This window comes from Schistocerca piceifrons, chromosome 7 (assembly GCF_021461385.2).
Source record: "Schistocerca piceifrons isolate TAMUIC-IGC-003096 chromosome 7, iqSchPice1.1, whole genome shotgun sequence".
Lineage (NCBI taxonomy): Eukaryota > Metazoa > Arthropoda > Insecta > Orthoptera > Acrididae > Schistocerca > Schistocerca piceifrons.
Window position 1 is genome coordinate 168,955,560 of NC_060144.1, and position 23,608 is coordinate 168,979,167.

At 41.4% G+C, this 23,608-nt stretch overlaps 1 protein-coding gene across 1 annotated transcript in view; it reads left to right on the plus strand.

Moving 5' to 3' along the window:
• Positions 1–2,819: 2,819 nt before the first annotated feature.
• Positions 2,820–23,608, plus strand: part of LOC124805528 (lipase 3-like) — a 99,195-nt gene continuing 78,406 nt past the window's right edge. Inside the window, exons 1-2 of the mRNA XM_047266096.1 lie at positions 2,820–3,014; positions 6,665–6,869. Of these exons, the coding sequence (XP_047122052.1) occupies positions 2,820–3,014; positions 6,665–6,869 (400 nt within the window). The remainder of the gene's footprint in view (positions 3,015–6,664; positions 6,870–23,608) is intronic.

Consider the following 23,608-nt stretch of genomic DNA (forward strand, 5'->3'; position numbering starts at 1 on the left):
GAGTAGGTTCTGTGTGCATGGATATACCCGGTGATCTGCCTATTCCGGAGCGCATTCGTCCACGACACACAGGGTTCATCCGACGCTTCATGATGTGGTGAGGGGGGAGGCCATCAGTTACAAATCGCGTTTACAGTTGATGTTCATGTAGGGTAAGGTAATCAACCAGTGTTCGCCACAGTGGACAGGCTGTTATCCCCATGCTACTGGCATTTATTCGAAAGGAAGGTGATGTATTCTTTCAGTAGGACAATGCGCGTGTACATACGTCTACTGCGGCATAACATGCTCTTTATCGGTTTAAAACAGCTACCCTGGTCAGCGACATCACCAGATCTCTCGCCAGTTGAACACGTATGGGGCACGATGAAATGAGAACTTAATCATTCTCTAGTGCCGATTTACAACAAAAGGCGCTAGGTGCACAGGAAACACTATTGCAGGATGGTATGTTTATGATTATTTTCGTGTGCGAATACACGCCTGGGTTGCCAACAGAGACAGGTAGTACACTGTCTGGTGCGATTGGACGCCCTTTACTGGGACATGTGTGTTTCATTTGGTCTAAATTTGTTATACAATACTTCAGCGATGTTGAACTACCTGTCAAATTACTTGTCCTTGATGGTGTTGGATTTTCTTTCTGGTAGTGTAGAATATTCTACTTGAGTCACTATTGAATGCTGATTTTATGTGATATTGGCAACAAAAGTCGACCTGTTGATAAACACTCCCGGGTTTTTCACAGAATGTCAGGATGTTATTGCGGTAATCACAAGAACCTTGCAGATCATTAATTACTAGCACTGTTTCAGTCACACTGTCGCAGATGCATAAGGCAATATCAGTCGTGGAAAATGGATAGGCAGAGGGAGACCAAATCTGTAGCCTGCAAGTTTGGTGGCTCTCGATGTTTAAGGTTTTTTCTGTGGAGTCACATGAAACAATTTGTTAATACAATGGACATTCAAAATGCAGACACGCTTCAATGTTCCATATTTCTACAGCTAAATGACGGTCCCTTATATAGGTCCATATTTATGTGCATTATGTCCTACGACCCTTCTTGAAATTGGAAATGAGCTGCCTTTTCTTTTCCCAATCTCTTGGTTCTCTTCGTCGCTGCAGCGACCTATCATAAAATGCTGCTAGAAAGGGAGTAATTTCTTTTGCATAATCTCGTTATATCCTCATAGGCAAATCAATCGATGCAGTTGTCTTTTCACTGTTCAGTATTTTCCATTGATTTTTCATTCCGTGATAGCTATCTCGATACTACGATTTCGGAATTTGTGTGATGACTGGTAGGACAAATCGTACTACGATTTTCCGCGGTGAAACAATTTCGGGAGACAGAAATCAATATTTCCACCGTCTCTCGGTCATCTGTTTCAGTGCCACTGTGGCCATTTAGTTTCTGAACAGATGACTTCCGTTCACTCGCTGATGTTATATAAGAGAAGAAGTTTTTTGGATTGTTAGATCGTTCGGAAAAGTTTTGCTTCGTATCGACTGAAATATTCTAGAATGGCTCTCATTCTACATCTACACCTGTATCTACACCTGAATAACTAGTATGCAGTTCAGTGCCTGGCAGATGGTTCGTCGAATCTCTTCCACGATACTTCTCTCCCTTTCGAACAGGGACCGGTACAAAAGGACCACTTACATCTTACAGTGCGATCTCTGATTTATCTTATTTTAGTACGATAATCATATCTCCCTACATAAGTGGGCGTCAATAAAATATTTTGGCGTTCGGGGGAGAAAGCTGTAGATTGAAACTCTGTTAAAAGATCTCGCCGCAACAAAGAAGGCCTTCGTTTTGATAACTGCCACCCTAATTTGCGTATCATGTCCGTGACACTCTTTCCCCTATAATACAAAACGAGCTTCCCTTCTTTGAAGTTTCCTAATGTCCTCCGTAAATCGTATCTGGTAAGGATTCCGTAATGCATAGCAGTATATTAGCATAGAAAGGGCAAGAGTGGTGTAGGCAGTCTCTTTAGTAGGTTTGTTGCATCTTCTAAGTGTTCTGCCAATAAAACACTGTCTTTGGTCGCCTCCAAACAACATTACCTGTCATGGTTTGAACTTATGTTCGCCGTAATTGTTATTCCCAGGTGTCTAGTTGAACTGGAAACCTTTAGATCTGTGTGATTTATCGTGTAGCCGAAATTTAACGGATTCCTTTAAGTACTGATGCGGATGACCTCATGTGTTTCATTATTCAGGGTCAATTACCACTTTCCCCCCACACAGATATTCTGTCTAAATCATTTTGCAATTGGTTTTGTTCTGATGACGGTAAATGATAGCATCATCCGCAAACCATCAAAGACGACTGTCCAGATTGCCTCCTTAGTCATTTATACAGTTTAGGAACAGAAGAATGCCTTGCGCTCATTTTGGTTTCACTCAACTTTTGTTTGTCCACTACGCTTTGAGTTCGTAAAACCTGTGATGCAGCTGTCTTTGTTTCCGCGGCAATTTTCTAATACGGCTACTGACCCACTGTAGATCCCTTCCGTTCCTCACAACTTTGCTCGGTCTAACTGTCGTAACTGTCCGAGGCAGAGCACCAGTATGCGGGGTAAACATTAAAGTGCGCATCAGTACCTTTGCTTCTTCATAAATACATGAAAAGGCAGTTGTGACTTTGCCGCAAATCCACCTGCCTAACGATGAGAACGATGAGAGACGTGAACGTCTGTCTGTCTGTCGCGCGTTATCTGCTCTTTGCTGCGTTGTGTGTAACGTTACGTGGAACTTACAGGTTTTCACCAGCGAAGTTCTCACATGGTCTATGTTTTGCAGAAATGCGTGGTGCATCCTGGCTGTTTGTCGTCCTTTCGGCCGTCCTCTGCGGCAGCGCTGAAGAGGCGTCCACGGTGGGCGACGAGAAGGACGTCACTGTCGTCCAGGACACAGCCGTCAGCGATGACGGAGTCACAGTCGTCGATCGAGATCTGATAGGCGGAGGCCCCGACGATGAGGACGTGCACCTCGACGCGGTAAGTCGTGTTAGTTTGATGTTATTGCGTATGTTGGCGCCGGCTGCGATGGGACATCCCTTGACGGGACAGCAAGTAAAAAGGTATTGCAACGTCTGCGTGTTCGGTTTCCATGAGAACATAGACACCCCACAGGCATAGCGAGTAGCTATAATTTTAGTGGGAAACCTATCACGTTCAGCAGACAATAAATATCACTGAATACACACTTCAGTATGCTCCATGTAACGCCTCTGCTGTCGTGACTATGTGTCGACGTTTAAGATGAATCGTCTGGCCAAGAATCCAGACACACACACACACACACACACAATTATAATTTTTGAATGAGACAGTGTTTACCTAGAAATAAAACAGTTCCAGCCCCTCAATTCGGATTAGTTCCGTTAGTCAAATGCTGGAACTGGAAATTCCCTCCCAAATACTCCCAACTCGGAGCCCCTCTACCCCACTCGCAGCCTGCTGGGGTGTTTAGCTGAAAAGAATGAACTTTGCTCTACACTGCCGCAGAAGCTGCAATACCCTTAGGAACTGTGTTTATTGGCCCCAGGGTACAAAATGTTGTATTGTTAGTCATTCGCTTCTCATTGTCATCGTCGATGAGATGGCGCTCAGAAGATCTGTCTGTGCGCACTCTACTTTGAATCCGCAGGTGATAACTGGGCTGAGTTTCGAGGTGAACAACATTCATTATAGGGTACAACCATGCCCCACCAACGAGTACATACTACTGTTGAACAGCTTCAGCCATTTGAATGGGGTCTCATTGTGGGCACCTGCAGGAAGCTGGGTGGATTATCGACAGACTGCTCCACATGTTGGACACAACGATCAGTGGTGTGTCACCTGTTTTCAACGTTAGTCTATGGAACATTCCCTCACCCGCAGACCAGCTTCTAATCGTCCGCGTAGTACAGACGTACTTCAAGATGAACACATTTTGTGAAGAGCGGTGGCCGAATGAACATCATCCAAAGACAAATCTGGGCACATATTGGACCTGTTATGTCATGAGGGACCATTGGCAAGCATCTGCTTGCAACAGGATTAAGATAACGTGCGTCTCTGGTCAGGCCACCACTGGCACCATGACAACATCAAAAATTGCTATTCTGATGTCGCGAAAGAGTTAACTGGAGAGAAGAATGCCGCTCTTTTGTCTTCAGTGGCGAGACAGGTTCTGTCTGTACGCGAGTGATAAAAATACAAGTATATGGCGCAGAGTTGGTCAGCTGCCTGCTCGAGAGTGCATTCGCCCACAATATACAGTCTCTGTCCCAGGCTTCATGGTGGTGGTGGCAGGGGATGAGAGAATTAGATACAACTTGCGATCACATTTGTTGTTTTGGGAGGGTAAAGAAACCAGTGCCCGCTACATTACACAGGCTGCTATCTACGTGCTACTGCCATTTCTTCGACAGAAAGATGAGGCGCTTTTTCAGTAAAACAATGCACGTTCACATAAGGTTGCTGCGACGTGACGTCTTCTCCGTGGATGTAGAGCTATTTCCCTGTCCATTTAACTGGATTATGTTACACAGAAACCAATAAGGATACAAAAGGAAATAAATATCATCATTCAGTATTATCTATCCCGTCATTTTACTCATTCCACTAGGAGCTCTAACTCAGCCAATTACTTCTGACTAATATTTTCATCTCAACATAGACTATGTTGGTGTTCAGTTTCTTACTTTAAACGATTCTTAACGCTGTTGAATTGTTCTCTATTTTTCCTACTCTGCCCATTATGACTTCTCATGCTAAATTGCAAATTTTAGTGGTACGAATTAATACTCAGAAAAATATGAAAGCATATTGTTTTTATGTATTAACTCATAAAATGTTAAATATTGTATGAAATAATAAATTATGACCTGTACATCGAGGAAGATGCTCTATTTGTCACTGGGAGCTACCTTCCAGCTGGGAAAGACTTTACTCAGTGATTACAGTTCATATAGTTTGATAGGTTGGTTGGTTGATTTGCGGTAAGAGACCAAACTGCGAGGTCATCGGTCCCAATGGAATAGGGAAGGTTGGGGAAGGAAGTCAGCCGTGTCCTTTGAAAGGAAACATCCCAGCATTTGCCTGAAGCGATTTAAGGAAATCACGGAAAATCTAAATCAGGATGGCCGCATGCAGGATTGAACCGTCGTCCTCCAGAATGCGGAGTCCAGTGTGCTAACAACTACGCCACCTCCCTCGGTATAGTTTGAAACTGTGTAACTATAGGGAATCACTTTCCGTCAAGTTTTCTTTCTTTTTTCCTCCTCGGCTCCTCGATCATGAAAATTTTATTTCGATTGTGTTAATATCTATGAAGTGTCACATTCTCTTAAGACAATCATATTTTGTTGAATCAACCATACTAACATGATTCGAAAAAATATGGCAGTAGGACAGTCCAGATTAACTTGGGAAAAGATTTAAGCTGTATCTTGCTCGATTACTATTTTTTATGTATATTAATAATGTGTGCGTTAAATAACAAGTGTTTCTGTAAGGCTGGTAATTCAGATTTCTACTGTTCACACTGATGACCAACATGCAAAGTACTCTGGAATGCAAAGTTTAAGGGAGAAAGTAATTTTCTTATAAAATGCGTGTTTGACCATCAACTGTTTTTATTTTAAGCTCAAATATCGACTGGTTTCAGTCACGGACCATCTACACGGATTACGGTTAAAACAATTTAAGCCACAGCGTCATATCTGACATTACATAAATAATGGCCACGCCTCATGTGTAGAGTATGTCATGAATTCCAGTAAACGACACAGGACTTTCAGAAACAAACATACTAATAACAAGCGTAACCAGAGCAGTACAGTTGCTTCTAGAAGTCCTGTCTCGTATACTGGAATTCATGACATACTCTACACATGAGGCGTGGCCATTATTTAAGTAATGTCAGATGTGATGTTGTGGCTTAAACAATTTTAACCGTTTCCAGAATGAGATTTTCACTCTGCAGCGGAGTATGCCCTGATATGAAACTTCCTGGCAGATTAAAACTGTGTGCCCGACCGAGACTCGAACTCGGGACCTTTGCCTTTCGCGGGCAAGTGCCCTACCATCTGAATTACCGAAGCACGACTCACGCCCAGTCCTCACAGCTTTACTTCTGCCAGTATCTCGTCTCCTACCTTCCAAACTTTACAGAAGCTCTCCTGCGAACCTTGCAGAACTAGCACTCCTGAAAGAAAGGATACTGCGGAGACATGGCTTAGCCACAGCCTGGGGGATGTTTCCAGAATGAGATTTTCACTCTGCAGCGGAGTGTGCGCTGATATGAAACGTCCTGGCAGATTAAAACTGTGTGCCCGACCGAGACTCGAACTCGGGACCGTTGCCTTTCGCCGGCACTCGGTCGGGCACACAGTTTTAATCTGCCAGGAAGTTTCATATGAGCGCACACTCCGCTGCAGAGTGAAAAGCGAGCTATGTTACTAGGCAGTGAGACATCATGCAAAAGTTACTTTTTCCTTAAGTGCTGCACACCAGTGTAATTGAAGAAGAGAGTTTCTGTGAGACAAACTTTTTTAAATCATTGTACACGGGTAATCCTTAGGAATTAAGAACCAAGTCATCATTCTCATTGTATGTTATGAAGTGCACACTAAATCCCTGTTTTAATGTTCTTGCAGCCTGGCCTTCTTACGAAGTATGGGTATCCGGTCGAAACATATGAAGTGACGACTGAAGATGGCTACGTACTGACAATGTTCAGGATTCCCTATGGCAAAAAGTCGCCTTTGACGGAAGGAGAACGCAGACCAGCAGTCCTTCTCCAGCACGGTCTCATGAACAGCGCCGACGACTGGTTAATCATTGGTCCAGACAGGGCTCTCGGTAAGTTGATGCTGTGTCCACAACCAGTGTTGCAGTTCGGAATCCCCGTTCTTGTTTTATACCCAATTGTGCATGATTCTCTGCGTATTTCAGCTATTTCAGTGTACACTGTCACACGGCCGTACGTTAGTTTTAAGCTCGCTTGTCCATACTAAGAATAGCTATTTATCGTATGGAAAATGTTGGTAGATTCAAGAAGATCGTCATTTCAATTCTTGATTTATCCTAATCCTTATACGTACAGGTGCTGAGTTAGTATGCTAGATCGGTCGCAAACTATTGAAGCATTCGTGTGGTCCGCGGTTCTCAGCTGTATTTTATAATAATGCGCATCTACCAGCTAAAATTCGCAACCATAAACGTCAGCTAACGTTAAGAGCTTCGTAAGAGTGTAGTTCTCCTGCTCTGTAACACACAAAAAATAATTACTCAGACAGTAATATTTAAACATGTGCTTAATTGTAATTGGCTTGGTCAATACCGCCATGAGCTAACTAAAGTTGGCCGCTTACCTCAAGGGCAGAAGGATAAGTAGTGCAGCGACCGCAGGGTTAGAGGGTGTGAGAGAGGGACCGTTTTATTGCTTGTCTTCCGAAATGAGAACTGTGCAACTCTTACCGATCAGCTGATACTGTACAAATTTTAATACGAAATTAACATGGATTCGTGAATGCGCGTTAAAGACAAATCTTTGAATCTTCAAATCCGGAACTTGTTTGTAGAAAGGGATATCCCAACAGGAAGAAGCTGCCTGTCTCACTGGAGATAGTGAGTCGTTTTTCAGACGAAAATCCCGCCTTTGAATTATACTAAAGAAGATATGGTTTCATTGGAAAAAGCTTGAAAATTAACAAGTTCCGTGTCTGTTTTTCCTGGAGTTGAAAGAGCAGCAGTTGATTCCTGCAGCTTCCTGGAAAAGGTGTTCTACCTGAAAGGGAGGATATCGTTGCCTGGAGATGCTGTTTTTTGAGGCAACTATCTAAATCCAAACCTCACGACGTCGTATGAAAAATGCTGATCATACCACGCCGACTGCGAGGGCTGATGGCACTGCTCCAGAAAGAATGAAAGCTCCAGCTGGAAATGGCAGTCAAGGCATCCTTTTACGTACTGGAACAATAGGTGAGTTTGTTCCAAATGCTTTGTTGTTGTTTACATCAAAGAAATCGGGGGAGTTCCAAGGGGAAACGACGCGAAGGGAATTTAAAGAATGGTTCGTACACTCTCTGCTTCCAAACGCACAAAACAACTCAATTACAACATTCAATCGTGCACCATATCACTCCGTTCAGTTACACAAAGTTTGCACATGCAGCAGCAGGAAGAGCGACATAGTGGGGTGCATAGACAAGAATGGTATAAGTTCGTTTGACAGGGAAATGAAAAAAAAGCAAAAATGGTGGAAATCGTGAAAGGGCATGAATAATGTAATATCACTTATGAGATTGATAAAACTGTAGAATAAAATGGCTATAGTATGGGGCGCCTTCCTCCATATCATTGCCATTTCAGAGCAATGGAAATCACGTGGGCTCAGGTAAAATCACACACTACGGACAGAAATAAAAGTTTTAAATTAAAAGACGACGAAATTTAAGCGCATTACATGAAAGGAATACAAACGTCTCAAAAATGAGATCGACAGGAAGTGCAAAATGGCTAAGCAGGGATGGCTAGCGGACAAATGTAAGGATGTAGAGACTTATCTCACTAGGGGTAAGATAGATACTGCCTACAGGAAAATTAAAGAGACCTTTGGAGATAAGAGAACGACTTGTATGAATATCAAGAGCTCAGATGGAAACCCAGTTCTAAGCAAAGAAGGGAAAGCAGAAAGGTGGAAGGAGTATATAGAGGGTCTATACAAGGGCGATGTACTTGAGGACAATATTATGGAAATGGCAGAGGATGTAGATGAAGATCAAATGGGAGATACAATACTGCGTGAAGAGTTTGACAGAGCTCTGAAAGACATGAGTCGAAACAAGGCCCCGGGAGTAGACAACATTCCATTGGAACTACTGACGGCCTTGGGAGAGCCAGTCCTGACAAAACTCTACCATATGGTGAGCAAGATGTATGAAACAGGCGAAATACCCTCAGTCTTCAAGAAGAATATAATAATTCCAATCCCAAAGAAAGCAGGTGTTGACAGATGTGAAAATTAACGAACTATCAGTTTAATAAGCCACAGCTGCAAAATACTAACACGAATTCTTTACAGACGAATGGAAAAACTAGTAGAAGCCGACCTCGGGGAAGATCAGTTTGGATTCCGTAGAAACACTGGAACACGTGAGGCAATACTGACCTTACGACTTATCTTAGAAGAAAGATTAAGGAAAGGCAAACCTACGTTTCTAGCATTTGTAGACTTAGAGAAAGCTTTTGACAATGTTGACTGGAATACTCTCTTTCAAACTCTAAAGGTGGCAGGGGCAAAATACAGAGAGCGGCAGGCTATTTACAATTTGTACAGAAACCAGATGGCAGTTATAAGAGTTGAGGGACATTAAAGGGAAGCTGTGGTTGGGAAGGGAGTAAGACAGGGTTGTAGTCTCTCCCCGATGTTATTCAATCTGTATATTGAGCAAGCAGTAAAGGAAACAAAAGAAAAATTTGGAGTAGGTATTAAAATCCATGGAGAAGAAATAAAAACTTTGAGGTTCGCCGATGACATTGTAATTCTGTCAGAGACAGCAAAGGACTTGGAAGAGCAGTTGAATGGAATGGACAGTGTCTTGAAAGGAGGATATAAGATGAACATCAACAAAAGCAAAACGAGGATAATGGAATGTAGCCGAATTAAGTCGGGTGATGCTGAGGGAATTAGATTAGGAAATGAGACACTTAAAGTAGTAAAGGAGTTTTGCTATTTGGGGATTAAAATAACTGATGATGGTCGAAGTTGAGAGGATATAAAATGTAGACTGGCAATGGCAAGGAAAGCGTTTCTGAAGAAGAGAAGTTTGTTAACATCGAGTACAGATTTAAGTGTCAGGAAGTCATTTCTGAAAGTATTTGTATGGAGTGTAGCCATGTATGGAAGTGAAACATGGACGATAAATAGTTTGGACAAGAAGAGAATAGAAGCTTTCGAAATGTGGTGCTACAGAAGAATGCTGAAGGTTAGATGGGTAGACCACATAACTAATGAGGAAGTATTGAATAGGATTGGGGAGAAGAGAAGTTTGTGGCACAACTTGACCAGAAGAAGGGATCGGTGGGTAGGACATGTTCTGAGGCATCAAGGGATCACCAATTTAGTATTGGAGGGCAGCGCGGAGGGTAAAAATCATAGAGGGAGACCAAGAGATGAATACACTAAGCAGATCCAGAAGGATGTAGGTTGCAGTAGGTACTGGGAGATGAAGAGGCTTGCACAGGATAGAGTAGCATGGAGAGCTGCATCAAACCAGTCTCAGGACTGAAGACCACAACAAGAACATGAAAGCACGATGTCTGTTCTTTTGGACATGTGTGCACAATTACGTCCGACATCCTGCGGGGATCTCTAAGTAGCGAGCTTAGAAGAATGGACAGGGACTGCAGATAGGTGGCGCTAGATGAGAATCTGGGTTAGTCGAGAGGCGTGTCAAGCAGCCCGCGGAACTGCGACGAACATAATGTCTGGGTGGCACAGTGATTAACACAACAGTAGACCTCGGTTCGGTCCGCACAATGTCTTGATGCAGCTGATATCAATAATCCCTTTTCTTTACCTTTCCTTTCTCCCCCTCTTCCTTCAATTTGAATAAAAATTGGACAGTATTACTCCCACAAAACGGAACAATATTGCTACACACATCTTGTTACACATATATTGTTACATCTTAGATTCGGGGATGGCAGCAGTAGCAGCAGGAGCGAAGACAGTGATCGCCACATAATAGATGTGGCTAAGGAATACACTCTCACTTAAGACGGTGATTCGCTAAATTCTTCCATGAGACGGAGGTATGAGATACATCTCCGCATTAAAATATGTACTGAGATACTGAAACATCGTTATCTTTACTCTCTCACGACATATATTCCCAAACCTTAAATTCGTTTGGATTACGAAGAACCACGTTTCAAGCCCCCAGTGTTATTAGCGGTTGTTCACGCTTTAGTGGCACAACATTGGAACGGCTCTACAATTGTCTTGTGGGACGATTCGGTGTCGTGTGACGGTTGTGAGCTCGAAGATAATCTGGAGGTGGTAGTTTGTATTACGAAGTCATGATGCTCGATATTTTTGTCCTCGATACTGACGAACGTATATCTGTCTCTCTCTCTCTCTCTCAACTGTCGGTAGACAACTGATTCGCAAGTAGACTAGTAAATTTTCCTTTGCCGAAATCATAGGCATAACAATAGTCTGCATTTTAAAACTTTTTGTCAGACGATTTCTTGAATATAGGTGTTCTTGAATCAATTATTTGTGCTGGTTCTAGAAATAACTCCAGTTTTTGTCTATCACGTTAGGTATTTACACAAAATAAGACGTAATTTTTTGACGATTTTTACTTCTGAGCCCACAAATCTATTCAAACACCATTTCACATAAGGCGAGTTTTCCATTAAAACACATTTAAAAAATAAAATACATTTAAGAAATACTTTACAGATCCCGCTCCTAATGTATTTCGTGACTACCTTATCCAAAAACAAGAAGTCAACAGTGCTCTATTAATTTTTAAACTTTCTCTTCTTTGACTTACTTGCGGACCTTTGTATATGATGACTCTCCCTCTTCAGCATCGAACAATATTCCACCATTGTAGTTGCTTTCAAGATCCCCTGGTACCTCCTCTCCACCTCCTTAATATCTTTGTGAAAACGTTTACCCTGGGCTTCACGGTAATGTCCCAACTTTTCCGGAATGTTGTCGATACTTGAGTGTAGGAAGTGGACTTCCAGTCTCATATTACACCCGATATTCTCGAAATCCTGCAACATTTCTTGAGCAAATGCGTTGCAATTAGGACATTTGTTATTTCCAGAAAGTACTCAGTAACTGATCGGAAGGCGGTCCATGAGTCTTTCTCTTTCCTCTTCATTGTCTTATCAAAATCTTTATCCTTTATCAGTTTATTTATCTGAGGACCAACAAAAATTGTCTCGTGTGACGAAGGGAAAATTCTTGGAAAGTTACTTGAAGCAGTCAGTGTCTTAGAGCCTTTACAAACTGCTTCATCCAGCCCAATTTTGTGTGTAGTGGCAGAAGCAAATTTTCTTTTTTATTGTGTTTCTACAAGCAGTCCGCCAGGATATTATTAGTTCCAGACACAAAATTTCAGTGTTCTGGCCAAACTCTCACTCTTCAACGTGTTTTCGTTGTCCAGCTGTCCCATTCGCGTATAAAGCAAGGGGTTTTTGTGGGCCCAGTTTGTTGTCCTAATAATATTCCGATAATTCTGAAGTCTACGTCTACGTGATTACTCTGCTGTTCACAATAAAGTGCCTGGCAGAGGGTTCAATGAACCAACCACCTTCAAGCTATCTCTCTACCGTTCCACTCTCGTGCGGCGCGCGGCAAAAAAGAGCACTTAAATTTTTCTGTGCGAGCCCTGATTTCTCTTATTTTATCGTGATGATCATTTATCCCTAAGTAGGTGGGTGTCAACAGAATGTTTTTACAATCGGAGGAGAAAACTGCTGATTGAAATTTCATGATAAGATCCCGTCGCAAGGAAAAACGCCTTTGTTTTAATGATGGCCACTCCAATTCACGTATCATGTCTGTGGCACTATCTCCCCTATTTCGCGATGGTACAAAACGAGCCGCCCTTCTTTGAAATTTTTCGATGTCATCCATCAGTCCCATCTGGTGCGGATACCACACCGCACAGCATATATTCCAGAACAGGGCGGACAAGCGTGGTGTACGCAGTCTCTTTAGTAGACTTGTTGCACCTTCTACTTTTTCTGCCATTGAATCGCAGTCTTTTGTTTGCTCTACCCACAACATTATCTATGTGAGCGTTCCAATTTAGGTTATTTGTAATTGTAATCCCTAAGCATTTAGTTGAATTTACAGCCTTCGGATTTATGTGACTTATCGCGTAATCGAAATTCAGCGGATTACTTTTAGTACTTATGTGAATAACTTCACACCTTTCTTTATTCAGAGTCAGCTGCCACTTTTCGCACCATACAGATATCTTATCCAAATCATTTTGCAGTTCGTTTTGGTCATCTGATTACTTTACAAGACGGTAAATGACAGCATTATCTGCAAACAATCTCACAGGGCTACTCAGATTGTCTCCTACGTCGTTAATACAGATCAGGAGCAATAGAGGGCCTATAACACGTCCTTGGGGAACGCCTGCTATTACTTCTGTTTTACTCGATGACTTTCCGTCTATTACTACGAAATTTGACTTTTCTGACAGGAAATCACGAATCCAGTCGCACAACTGAGGCGATATCCATAGGCATGCAGTTTGGTTAGAAGACGCTTGTGAGGAACAGTGTCGAAAGCCTTCTGGAAATCTAAAAATATGGAATCCATTTGACATCCCCTGTCAATAGCACTCATTACTTCATGAGTATAATGAGCTAGTTGTGTTTCACAAGAACGATGTTTTCTGAATCCGTGCTATGTGCCAATAAATCGATTTCTTAGAGGTAATTCATAATGTTCGAACACAGTATATGGTACAAAACCGTACTGCAAATTGACGTTAGTGATATAGGCCTGTTATTCAGCGGATTGTTCCTATTTCCCTTTTTGAGTATTGGTGTGACTTGAGCAATTTTCCAGTCTTTAGGTACGGAACTTTCTGCGAGCGAAAGTTTGTGTATAATTCCTAAATATGGAGCTATTGTATCAGCATACTCTGAAAGAAACCTGACTGGTATACAATCGGGACCGGAGGCCTTGGCTTTATTAACTGATTTAAGCTGCTTTGCTACACCGAGGATATCTACTTCTATGTTTCTCATCTTGGCAGTTGTTCTTTATTGGAATTCAGGAATATTTACTTCGTCTTCTTTGGTGAAGGAGTTTCGGAAAACCGTGTTTAATACCTGTGCTTTTAATGTATGACCAGAATCTCATTGGGTTTTCTGTCAGATTTCGAGACAGAGTTGCGTTGTGGAAATTATTAAAAGCATCTCGCATTGAAGTACGCGCTATATTTCGAACTTCTGGAAAACTTTGCCAATGTTGGGGATTTTGCGATCTTTAAAATCTGGCATACTTTTTGCTTCTGCAACAGCGATCTGACCCGTTTTGTGTACCAAGGGGGGTCAGTACCATCACTTATTAATTTATTCGTAGACGTCACTTCGTCTCAATTGCCGTCGATACTATCTCTTTGAAATCATTCCACATATTTTCTACATTTGCGTGATCAGATCTGAAGGAGTCGAGATTGTCTCTTAAAAAAGCGTTAAGAGCATTTTAACAGCTTTTTTAAATATATGTACTTTTCTTTTCTTTTTGCTGATTGTAGGTGTTTACCACAGATTAGCCACTCGTGTTCCTCATAATGGACACTTGTTAAGAGTATCTTAATATTCTCATACGCCTCTCTCAGTTGAAATGAATGGGCCACAGGAATGGACCCACACACGTTACCATTATGCAGTAACAATCCTTCAGGCTCTTCGCTGAGGAGTCTAGAAGAAGTTCCCACTGAGCAGGATCATGTTCAGTGCCATAGAAGTGCATTAACTGATTCACATTGCTGCAGTAAACTAAGGAGTCGTCCTGTGAAAATAGAGCAACTAGTTCTTTCTCTCTATGTCCGTATCATGAGCAATGAGTTTCTGGTTCCAGAAGATTCTTAGTTTTTAACAGGGAGCCAAGTATTTCCGCAGATGCTTTAGGCAAATTGAAATCTCGTACGAAATCATTAACTTCGCTCTGACAGAATAATTGTGGAGTAAAGTCATATTCAGATTCGTAGACCTCACTATCGTCTTCGGTAATTGCATCGGCTTCATTTTCATCATCGTCTTCTGCCATTTTCTCTAAAACAGCTGGAGGAAGAAAATCAATCAGATCTTCTCCACTTGCAACTGGCCTAACGGCTGAATCAAAGTTTGCCTACAGAGCACCCCTGAACAATAACTAAGCAGATTACCATTCGTTAAGGCGATTTTTGCACTACCTCCACACCATTTGAATTGCAAAACGCATGCTTGGTTCCTTTCCACAATCCTCAACGTAACAGCGGCGAACTGTCTTTGGCGCCCATCACCTGTCCTGGTCACCAACTTTCATTTTAAAAGAAGCATGGTAAGCTTTTTTCACAAAGTCTGTTTTAACCATTCTCTGATAAGGCACTGTATAATTTCCACAAATGCAGCAGAAAACATTTGGGTCGTCCGCACACTTGTGTGTTACATTGCAGTAACAGCAAAACAACAGGCTAACTGTTTTATTAATTCCTTTCTTAAAGATACAGAATATTCGAAATAAAACACTGGTAACGTAAGCTTGTGAGGTAAACACAATAACTAATATCAACAGGTGTAGCAACCGTAAATTATACATTGCCGTATTGACAAAATTTCCCTCCAACAATATGCATAACCTACTGGCACAGCAATATACTTTGAAGCAGATTGCGGCAACGCTGTATGTGACGGAAAAAACTTAAAACAGATTTGGAATCAGCATAAAAAGTTGAGGTAGAATCAATATTAGTTTTCAGTAATCTGATACCATGCAGGCTAGTGTAATGTATCACATATTATGTGAAATTTGAATTTTTGACTGCCTGGTTGCTCAATCGAGCAATTATTTGAACATTAAATATCCATACAAAATAAAGTCCTATTGATAAATAAATTGTCTCCTCATGTTGGTCTTTTCATTAGCTGAAAAACAGTACAGTAAAAGTTTCCAGAAGACATTACATTTCTATAATTTGGTTGTAACCTTCATCGAAAGTCAATTACAAGTTAGTTGACCTTCATTCGAAATAAAATGCTTTATATGTTTACAACGAATCTAACATTCTGAAATTTTTAATTGTTTCTTGTAGTCGGTTTTTTGGAAAGGAAAGAACAAAATTTGAAAGTAAACAACGTTCGAGTCAATATTACTTTCTATTTATTATTTGTACTAGACATTTCAAAACAGAATGATTTTTGTGGGCTTCTGTCGTACAGAACAGTTTTTCCCTAGACTTTACTAGTTGCAATTTTTGATTTAGCTCTTAATCTAAGTCCAACATATATTGATGCAATATTTTTAACGACTTTTCTTCCGTTCATATCTTCTAGGTCGAATGCAGAATGTATTGAATGTCGTTTAGAAATATTGTTTTCATAAACAGAAAAATGGTGAGACATTGAATTAACGAACTGAGCGTAAACCTTGCCCAGATTTTCCACAGTAGCAAAACTACGAAAATTCTTCTCAAATAAATTATAATTTTATAAACAGTTTCAGAAGCAAATTTAAGTTCTCCATAGAGACTTTCTAAGTAAAAGCAAAAGCATCAGACAGGCTTTTTACAATATGCGTTGTCACGTACATGGACATTCTCAAAAATTAACAACCTGGAACACTCACAACACTTAATAAATGGATCAGCGTTTGTTAACAACAGATACTGCTATGTATTACGAAATATTGTTGATGTAAGTGCCAATATTTATATCATTAAGGGTACAGCAATAATTTAAACATTGTCTTACTGAAGCATCATTGAAATCAAAATTTTCACTCTGAACATGTTGGTACCTAGTGTGCAAGGGAAAAAAGATGATTTGCATTCTGAAGAAGATCCTCTTAGTCGTACTGAATCCTAGTCAAGGTTTGTATATTAAAATTATGCAATCGGTTGGCTGTATACTTCATATATTGAAAATTTATTTATGGTTGTGCCGCCAGCAAAGTTTAAAATTGTGGAATAAAGATGTAATGTCAGAGCAAACTGTCTTATGATATCAGAGTACCTTCTGGCTTGTTTGTCTCATATAGAGTTTTTCAACTGGTTAACAATGAAATGTAATGGAAAACTACTAAAATTAAATTTCAAATGATTGCTGTTGAAGTGTCCTTTTTTCTTAAATTGAACCATCATCTGGGTCACCACTGAAATCAAATCTTTTTGTTTCTTCGGCTTACAGCCATTTGTAAACTTCTCGTCTTCTTCCTCAAATTTATTTTTGTTGGTAAACGGAGAGTTGTCTCCGTTCCTTTGTTTTCACTAAGTGCTTCAGGAGACCTTACCAAATGTATGTCTGCCTAGTTCACATACTGCAAGGAAGGTGATCACTGAAATTTTGCACTCACCATAGTTCACAATTGTAATTGCTTCTCTAGAATAATAACAAGCAACACTTTAATGACAAATGTTGTTTTAGCTGTTATCTCGTTGATACAGCTATACCTTAAATGCTTGTAATGTATTTAACTTACCTGAGTGCCAACAGATTCTTTTCGGACCAATTATCTCCTTGCAACCATCGTTTTCTGCATATATTTAGGCAAGTCAAAGACAGACGGGACTGCATCGTCTGTTAAAAATCTTAGTAATGCTCTTGGTCTCGCTTGGTACCAATTGCACTGTAGGAAGTAGCGAACCAGTCATCTCTGCAAATTGCTTGTACCTATAATTTTAGAATTTCCGGCCGAGAAAAGGGAAATCTGCGTAAACAAGAAACAGCTATACAATTGAATACGAGAAGCACCACCAACAGTAGTGTAATTTATACACTAAATACAAAGTGAGAAACACTTGTTCTGAATAAAAATATAAATTACCTATGAAACTGAGCTCCACGTCCTTTCTTTTAGAGTTGTCTATAACCATAAGCTACACATTGCTTCACCGTTATACGTTTATAAAAGTAATACGAGTAAATCGTTCACAACTTATTTTCAAACGAGGGAAAGCATGAAACAACATGATATATAAGAGCGGAGTTGCCAATCTAACAATAATTGACCGTCACGATTTTCATAGATACAAAGCACTACAGTTGTCTTTCATGTTTGTATTGAAGACCACTGGTTGACCGAAACGGCGTAACAACAAACATCCGTGTAGTAGCGTTCGCAACATAGTTGCGGGCTGTCAAGGACGTTACTTCGGCAGCTCGACTGTAATAGTAAGTTCGATAAATATTCTGCCCGAGATGCTGCCCCGCAACGTCAAAAAAAGTTTGGCGATCACTTGTTTAGGTGAATGCGATGAACGCAAGTGCGGCCTTAAGGCTGTGATGCCGTTTTTATGAGCAAGTGCGTTAACAGGAGAGAGAGAGAAGGTGAGATCTTATAACAGAACGTAGCCTGTTTTAAATCATCAATTCTGTGGATGGTTCGATGCCATCTGTGCTCATTTTCTGTTCTGTTCTTATCTTTTATCTCTACGTAATGCTCCTACTGCATTTCCCCTTTCAGTGCCCAGTTACATATTCCTGGCTGCTACCAAATGCTCACTGTTTCATTCTGTCCTGCTAAGTCACACACCCATACGATGCTGTATTGCTAGACTTGCCTTTGAATTTCTTAACAACATTTGATATCAATAATGCTCTTTCATTAAGGAAATATTTATATGCACCAGCCGACCTTTCTCTATCTTCCTTGCTTCGGTCATCATGTGCGCTCGTACTTTCTAGGCGGAGGAGTTCCTTTACTTCTCCTACACCTTCTGTTTTAACAGTTTCGAACAGAAGCCAGGCTTTCTACTACTCAGCAGCGCCTTCTTCTTAATTTATGCGTAACTCTACTTCTGCTATGCACAAGTAAACAATATTTGTGATAAACTACGATCCTGCTTACGTTGCCCTTAGCATAGATTCTCCTTTCTTAATATTCCACTTAAGTTAGTCCCTGTTGGCATTTGTATATGTTGTATACTATTCATCTTTTTCCATATTTTAGCTCCACATTTGTCAGGATTACGAATATCACATTTTCTACGACATTCTCACTGGTTTTCAAAATGCTTGGATTGCTTTCTCGACTATTCTTCGGCTTCCTCCCCATTACTAATCGTAGGGAATTGCGGCACATTTACCTTTTCATCTTTTGTAACTGAACAGGTCGTCGTCCAGTATGTCATTACTTTCTACCTACTTATCTGTCTATTAAATACACATTAAATAAATAGCACAGCCTCCTATCTTAATGTCGCCATTTGCCGGACAGATCAGGGCGATATAACGTCACACAATGCGACGCTAGGGAGAAACGACATTTGGAACAGAGCTGCAAGTCTACCGATCAGCGACTGTACCTCACCACCTGGAACTGGTCCTCAAAAACCACTCTTGCGGTTGCGGGAATGATTCACTGAAAGTAGTCCACATCTAACTTCCTGTTCAGTACTTTTCCAGCTGAGCTAGTGCTCAAACTTTAATTATTTCACTACCATTAAGCTCTAAACTTTTTCTCCAGATCTACATCTACACCTACATACATACTCCGCGAGCCACCATACTGTACATGGTGGAGAATACCCTGTATCAATATTAGTCATTTCCTTTCCTGTTCCGCATGCAAGTGGAACAAGGGGAAAACGACTGTCTATGCATCAGTACGAACCATAATTTCTCTTGCCTTGGAGGAATTTACGATAAACATATATTGGTGACAGTAGAATTGTTCGGAAATCAGCCGAAACACTGGTTCTCTAAATTTTCTCAATAGTGTTTCACGAAAAGAACGTCTTTCCTCCAGGGATTCCAATTGGAGTTCATGGTTTATTTCGGTAATGCTCAATTGTTGAAGGAATCTATTGGTAACGTAAACTGATCAGCCAAAACGTCATGATCGCTGCCCACCGCGGTGGCGTTGCGGACACGTGACACGGTAACAGATTGATGTAAGCGGAGCATCCACGGACGCGTGATCACATTAGCAAAGATATGGGCTGCAAATGGGGAAACCCACTGAGATAAGCGACTTTCACCAAGAGCAGATTATTATTACGCAGAGCCTCTGTGAGACGATCCCGAAAACAGCGAAGGTGGTCGAATGTTCACGTGCTACTGTCGCAAACATCTACGGAAAGAGGTAGAAGGGCAGTGAAACTACCAATAGGCGCTCAGCGGGTGTACGTCCACGACTCTTAAAAGACGTGAGGTTCGGAAGCTTGTCTGTTGTGTGAAGTAGAATAGATGGTGATCTGTGGCATCTGTGCCGTAAGAACACAATGCTGGTGCACGCGCAAGTGTTTCGGAACACACTGCTCATAGAACATTGTTGAACACGGAGCTCTGCAGCAGACCAATCTTACGTGTTCACATGTTGATTCAATGACATCGTCAATTACGATTTCAGTGGGCACGGGACCATTGGGATTCAACCGTCTATCAATGGAAAAGTGTCGGTTCTTCGGGTGAATCACATTTTTGTTACTCAAGGTCGCTGGTCGACTGCACAAACGCCGTCATCGAGGTGAACTGCGGTTCGAAACGTGCAGCGCCCCACGGACGCAGGCTAGTGGGATCAGTGTTATACTATGGGAGGCAGTCTTCTGCTCTGGCATGGGGGCGAATACACGCTGACAGCTGCGAACCAATTGCATCCCTTCATGTTTGATGTCTTCCCCGACGGTATATATGCCCGTGTCTCGGAGCCAGGACCATGCAACAGTGGTTTGAGGAGCATTATAGTGAACGCAAGTTGATATCTCGGCGACCAATTTCGTATGATGTAAATCATATGGAACCCATCCGTGTCGCTATCGGGCGCCATCACTGTGAACGCATATCAGCAGCTCCGTATTTACGTGAATTACGTGACCTGTGCGTAGACATCTAATGCCAAAAATCTACCAACAAACTGCTGGATCCCTGATAGGCGGAATCGGTGAGGTATTTCGTTCTAAAGACGGACAAACAAGCTATTAAGCAGGTGGTATCAGTGTTTTGGCCCTACAGTGTATCTGATAGCAGGCTTCTGAATTGTTCCGATGTCTTCCTTTGATCCGACCTGGTGGGGATCCCAAACAGTCGAGAAATACTCAAGAATGTGTCCTGCTAATGTTCTATAAGAGGTCTCTTTTCTAGATGAGCTACTCTTTCCTAGAATTATACCGATAAAAACAAGTTCCTACCACCGACCTTACGCGAGCGTTCCATTTCATATCGCTTTGCAACGTTACACCTAGATATTTAATCGACAAGACCGCGTCAAGCAACACACAACTCATACTGTATTTGAACATGAAGGACTGTTTTTCCCACTCATCTGCATTAACTTACATTACCCTACATTTAGAGCAAGCTGCCAGTCACCTTACCAAGTAGAAACTGTGTAAATCGTCCTGTATTTTTCTACAGTCACTCAGTGCCGGCACTTTTCCATACACTACAGGATTATCATCTAGTGCCAGTGCACCAGTATGTGTGAGCGACTTCGTCTACAGAAGTGACTTTTTTTGAATTCGTATAATATTTGCGATGAGGCGTACTTACTTCAGTGTTGATATTTACACACACACACACACACACACACACACACACACACTCACACACACACACACACACACACCCACGCACACCCGAAATTAGCGCTACAGGAACAGTTCACAATCCGAAAACAAAAGTTATTTTTCATCTTTTCTGATTAAGCTGATAAGACAAACGAAGACTTTCGGGAAACGGATATGAATTGTAAATGTAGCGGGAGTCCTTACTGTTGCAAAATACGAAGCAATTTAGGAAATTTGGCAATGAAGAACGAAAAGTTAGATATGAAATTCCTGTCGATACCAGTGTTATTAAGCACAGGACACTGCATCAGTCATAATGGACTACAGGAAGACATCGCATGTGTCTTTTCTGAGGAGACATCCTGGAATTTCTATGTTTGATTTAGCCACCAAAGGTAAACCAAACTCCGAATGGCTGGATAGGAGTGCTTTCTAGTTTATAACATCAGGGTACGCTACAGGGGAAGGAATATATATATATATATATATATATATATATATATATATATATATATGAATCTTTTCAAATCTACAGTGAACGCAGTTTTCATTAAGTTCTAATAAGTATACCACAAAGGTCTGTAACGACCTTGTCTAAAATCGTAGTAACTATTAGCACATCTTATGTTATTAGGCATAAGCACATAAACTCGCTAAGGTTCTCTAAATTGTCTGAACAACTGCTCCTAATTGGGTTTGCAATACCACAATTCCTGTAATACAATAACAGCTGCTGATGCATTAATTTTATTTCCATAAAATGTCCTTGCAAGAGCGTCGATTCGAGCGTCGGTATCAGGAACCAGGAAAGAAAACCGAAGACTATCAGTATAGTGTCTGATGCGGTCCCAGGTTTCGTAAAAGAATAATAAAGCCAACGTGAGCCGTAACAATACGCCTTTATTTAAAATGTTATATTACCTTTCCTCTTACAAAATGTTAGTGTTTTACGACGCACCGCGAATGAGTTATTCGAATGGGATGGAAATCGGTAGATGTGATGTACATATACGGACAAACAAATGATCACAATTTCAGAAAAAAAACTGGATGATTTAAATAAGAGGAAGAGCTTCATAAATCGAGCAAGTCAATAACGCGTTGGTCCACCTCTGGCCCTTATGCAAGCAGTTATTCAGCTTAGCACTGATTGATATTGTTGTTGGATGTCTTGCTGAGGGATACCGTGCCAAATTCTGTCCAATTGGTGCGTTAGATCGTCAGAATCCCTAGCTGTTTGGAGATCCTACCCGTAATGCTCCTATCGTTCTCAATTGGAAAGAGATCCGGCGACCTAACTGACCAAGGCAGGCTTTCGTAAGCACACAGACAAGCAGTAGAAATTCGCATCGTACACGGACGGGCATTACCCTGATTATATGTAATCCCAGGATTCTTTGCCATGAATGACAATAAAAAGGAGTGTAGAATTTCGTTTGTGACGGCAAACACAGGTGTCCTGGTATGAAAATAAATGACAACCCCACACCATCAGTGTTGGTTGTCGTGCTGTAAGACGGGCGACAGCCAGGTTCGTATCTCACTGCTATTCGGAGCGTCCCCAGACACGTCTTCGCTACTCATCGGGGGCTCATTTCGAAGCGGGGCTCAACACTGAAGACAATTCTACTCCAGTCAATTAAATTCCAGGCACCATGCTTTCTGAAAACGTGTCTGGAGACGCCCCGGACAGCTGTGGGATACCAATCTAATTGTCGCCCGCCATATGGACCAACAACCAGGAGCGATGGTTTTGGGTGTTACTCCTTTTCGTAGCAGGACCCCTTCGGTTGTCATCAGCGGCAACCTTACAACACGTCGGTACGTCGACTGTATTTTACGCCCCATTTTGATGCCCTCCACGGGAAGCCATCCTGGGCTTACATTTCAGCAAGATATTGCTCGCCCACAAACAACGAGAGATTCTCCTGCTTCTCTTCTTGCTTGCCAAACCCTACCTCGGCAAACAAGGTCGCCGGATCTCTCCCAACTTGAGAACATTTGGCGCATTAAGGGTAGGGTCCTCCAACCAGCTTGGAATTTTGATAATCTAACGAGCCAGTTGGACAGAATTTGGGACAACGTCCTCTTAGGAGAACAACCAGCAACTAGCAATTAATGCCAAGTGAATAACTGCTTGTATAAGGACCTAAGCTGGATCAACGCGTTATCGATTTCCTTAATTTGTGAAGCCCTTTTAATTAACAAATTATGAAGCTTATCTGAAATTGCAATGATATGTTTGCTTGAACATTTACATGACATCTACCGATTTCCGCCCCTTCTAATAATTCCTTTGTGGCGCGTCTTTTTTTTGTCTTAGAGTGTACCTACGACTAT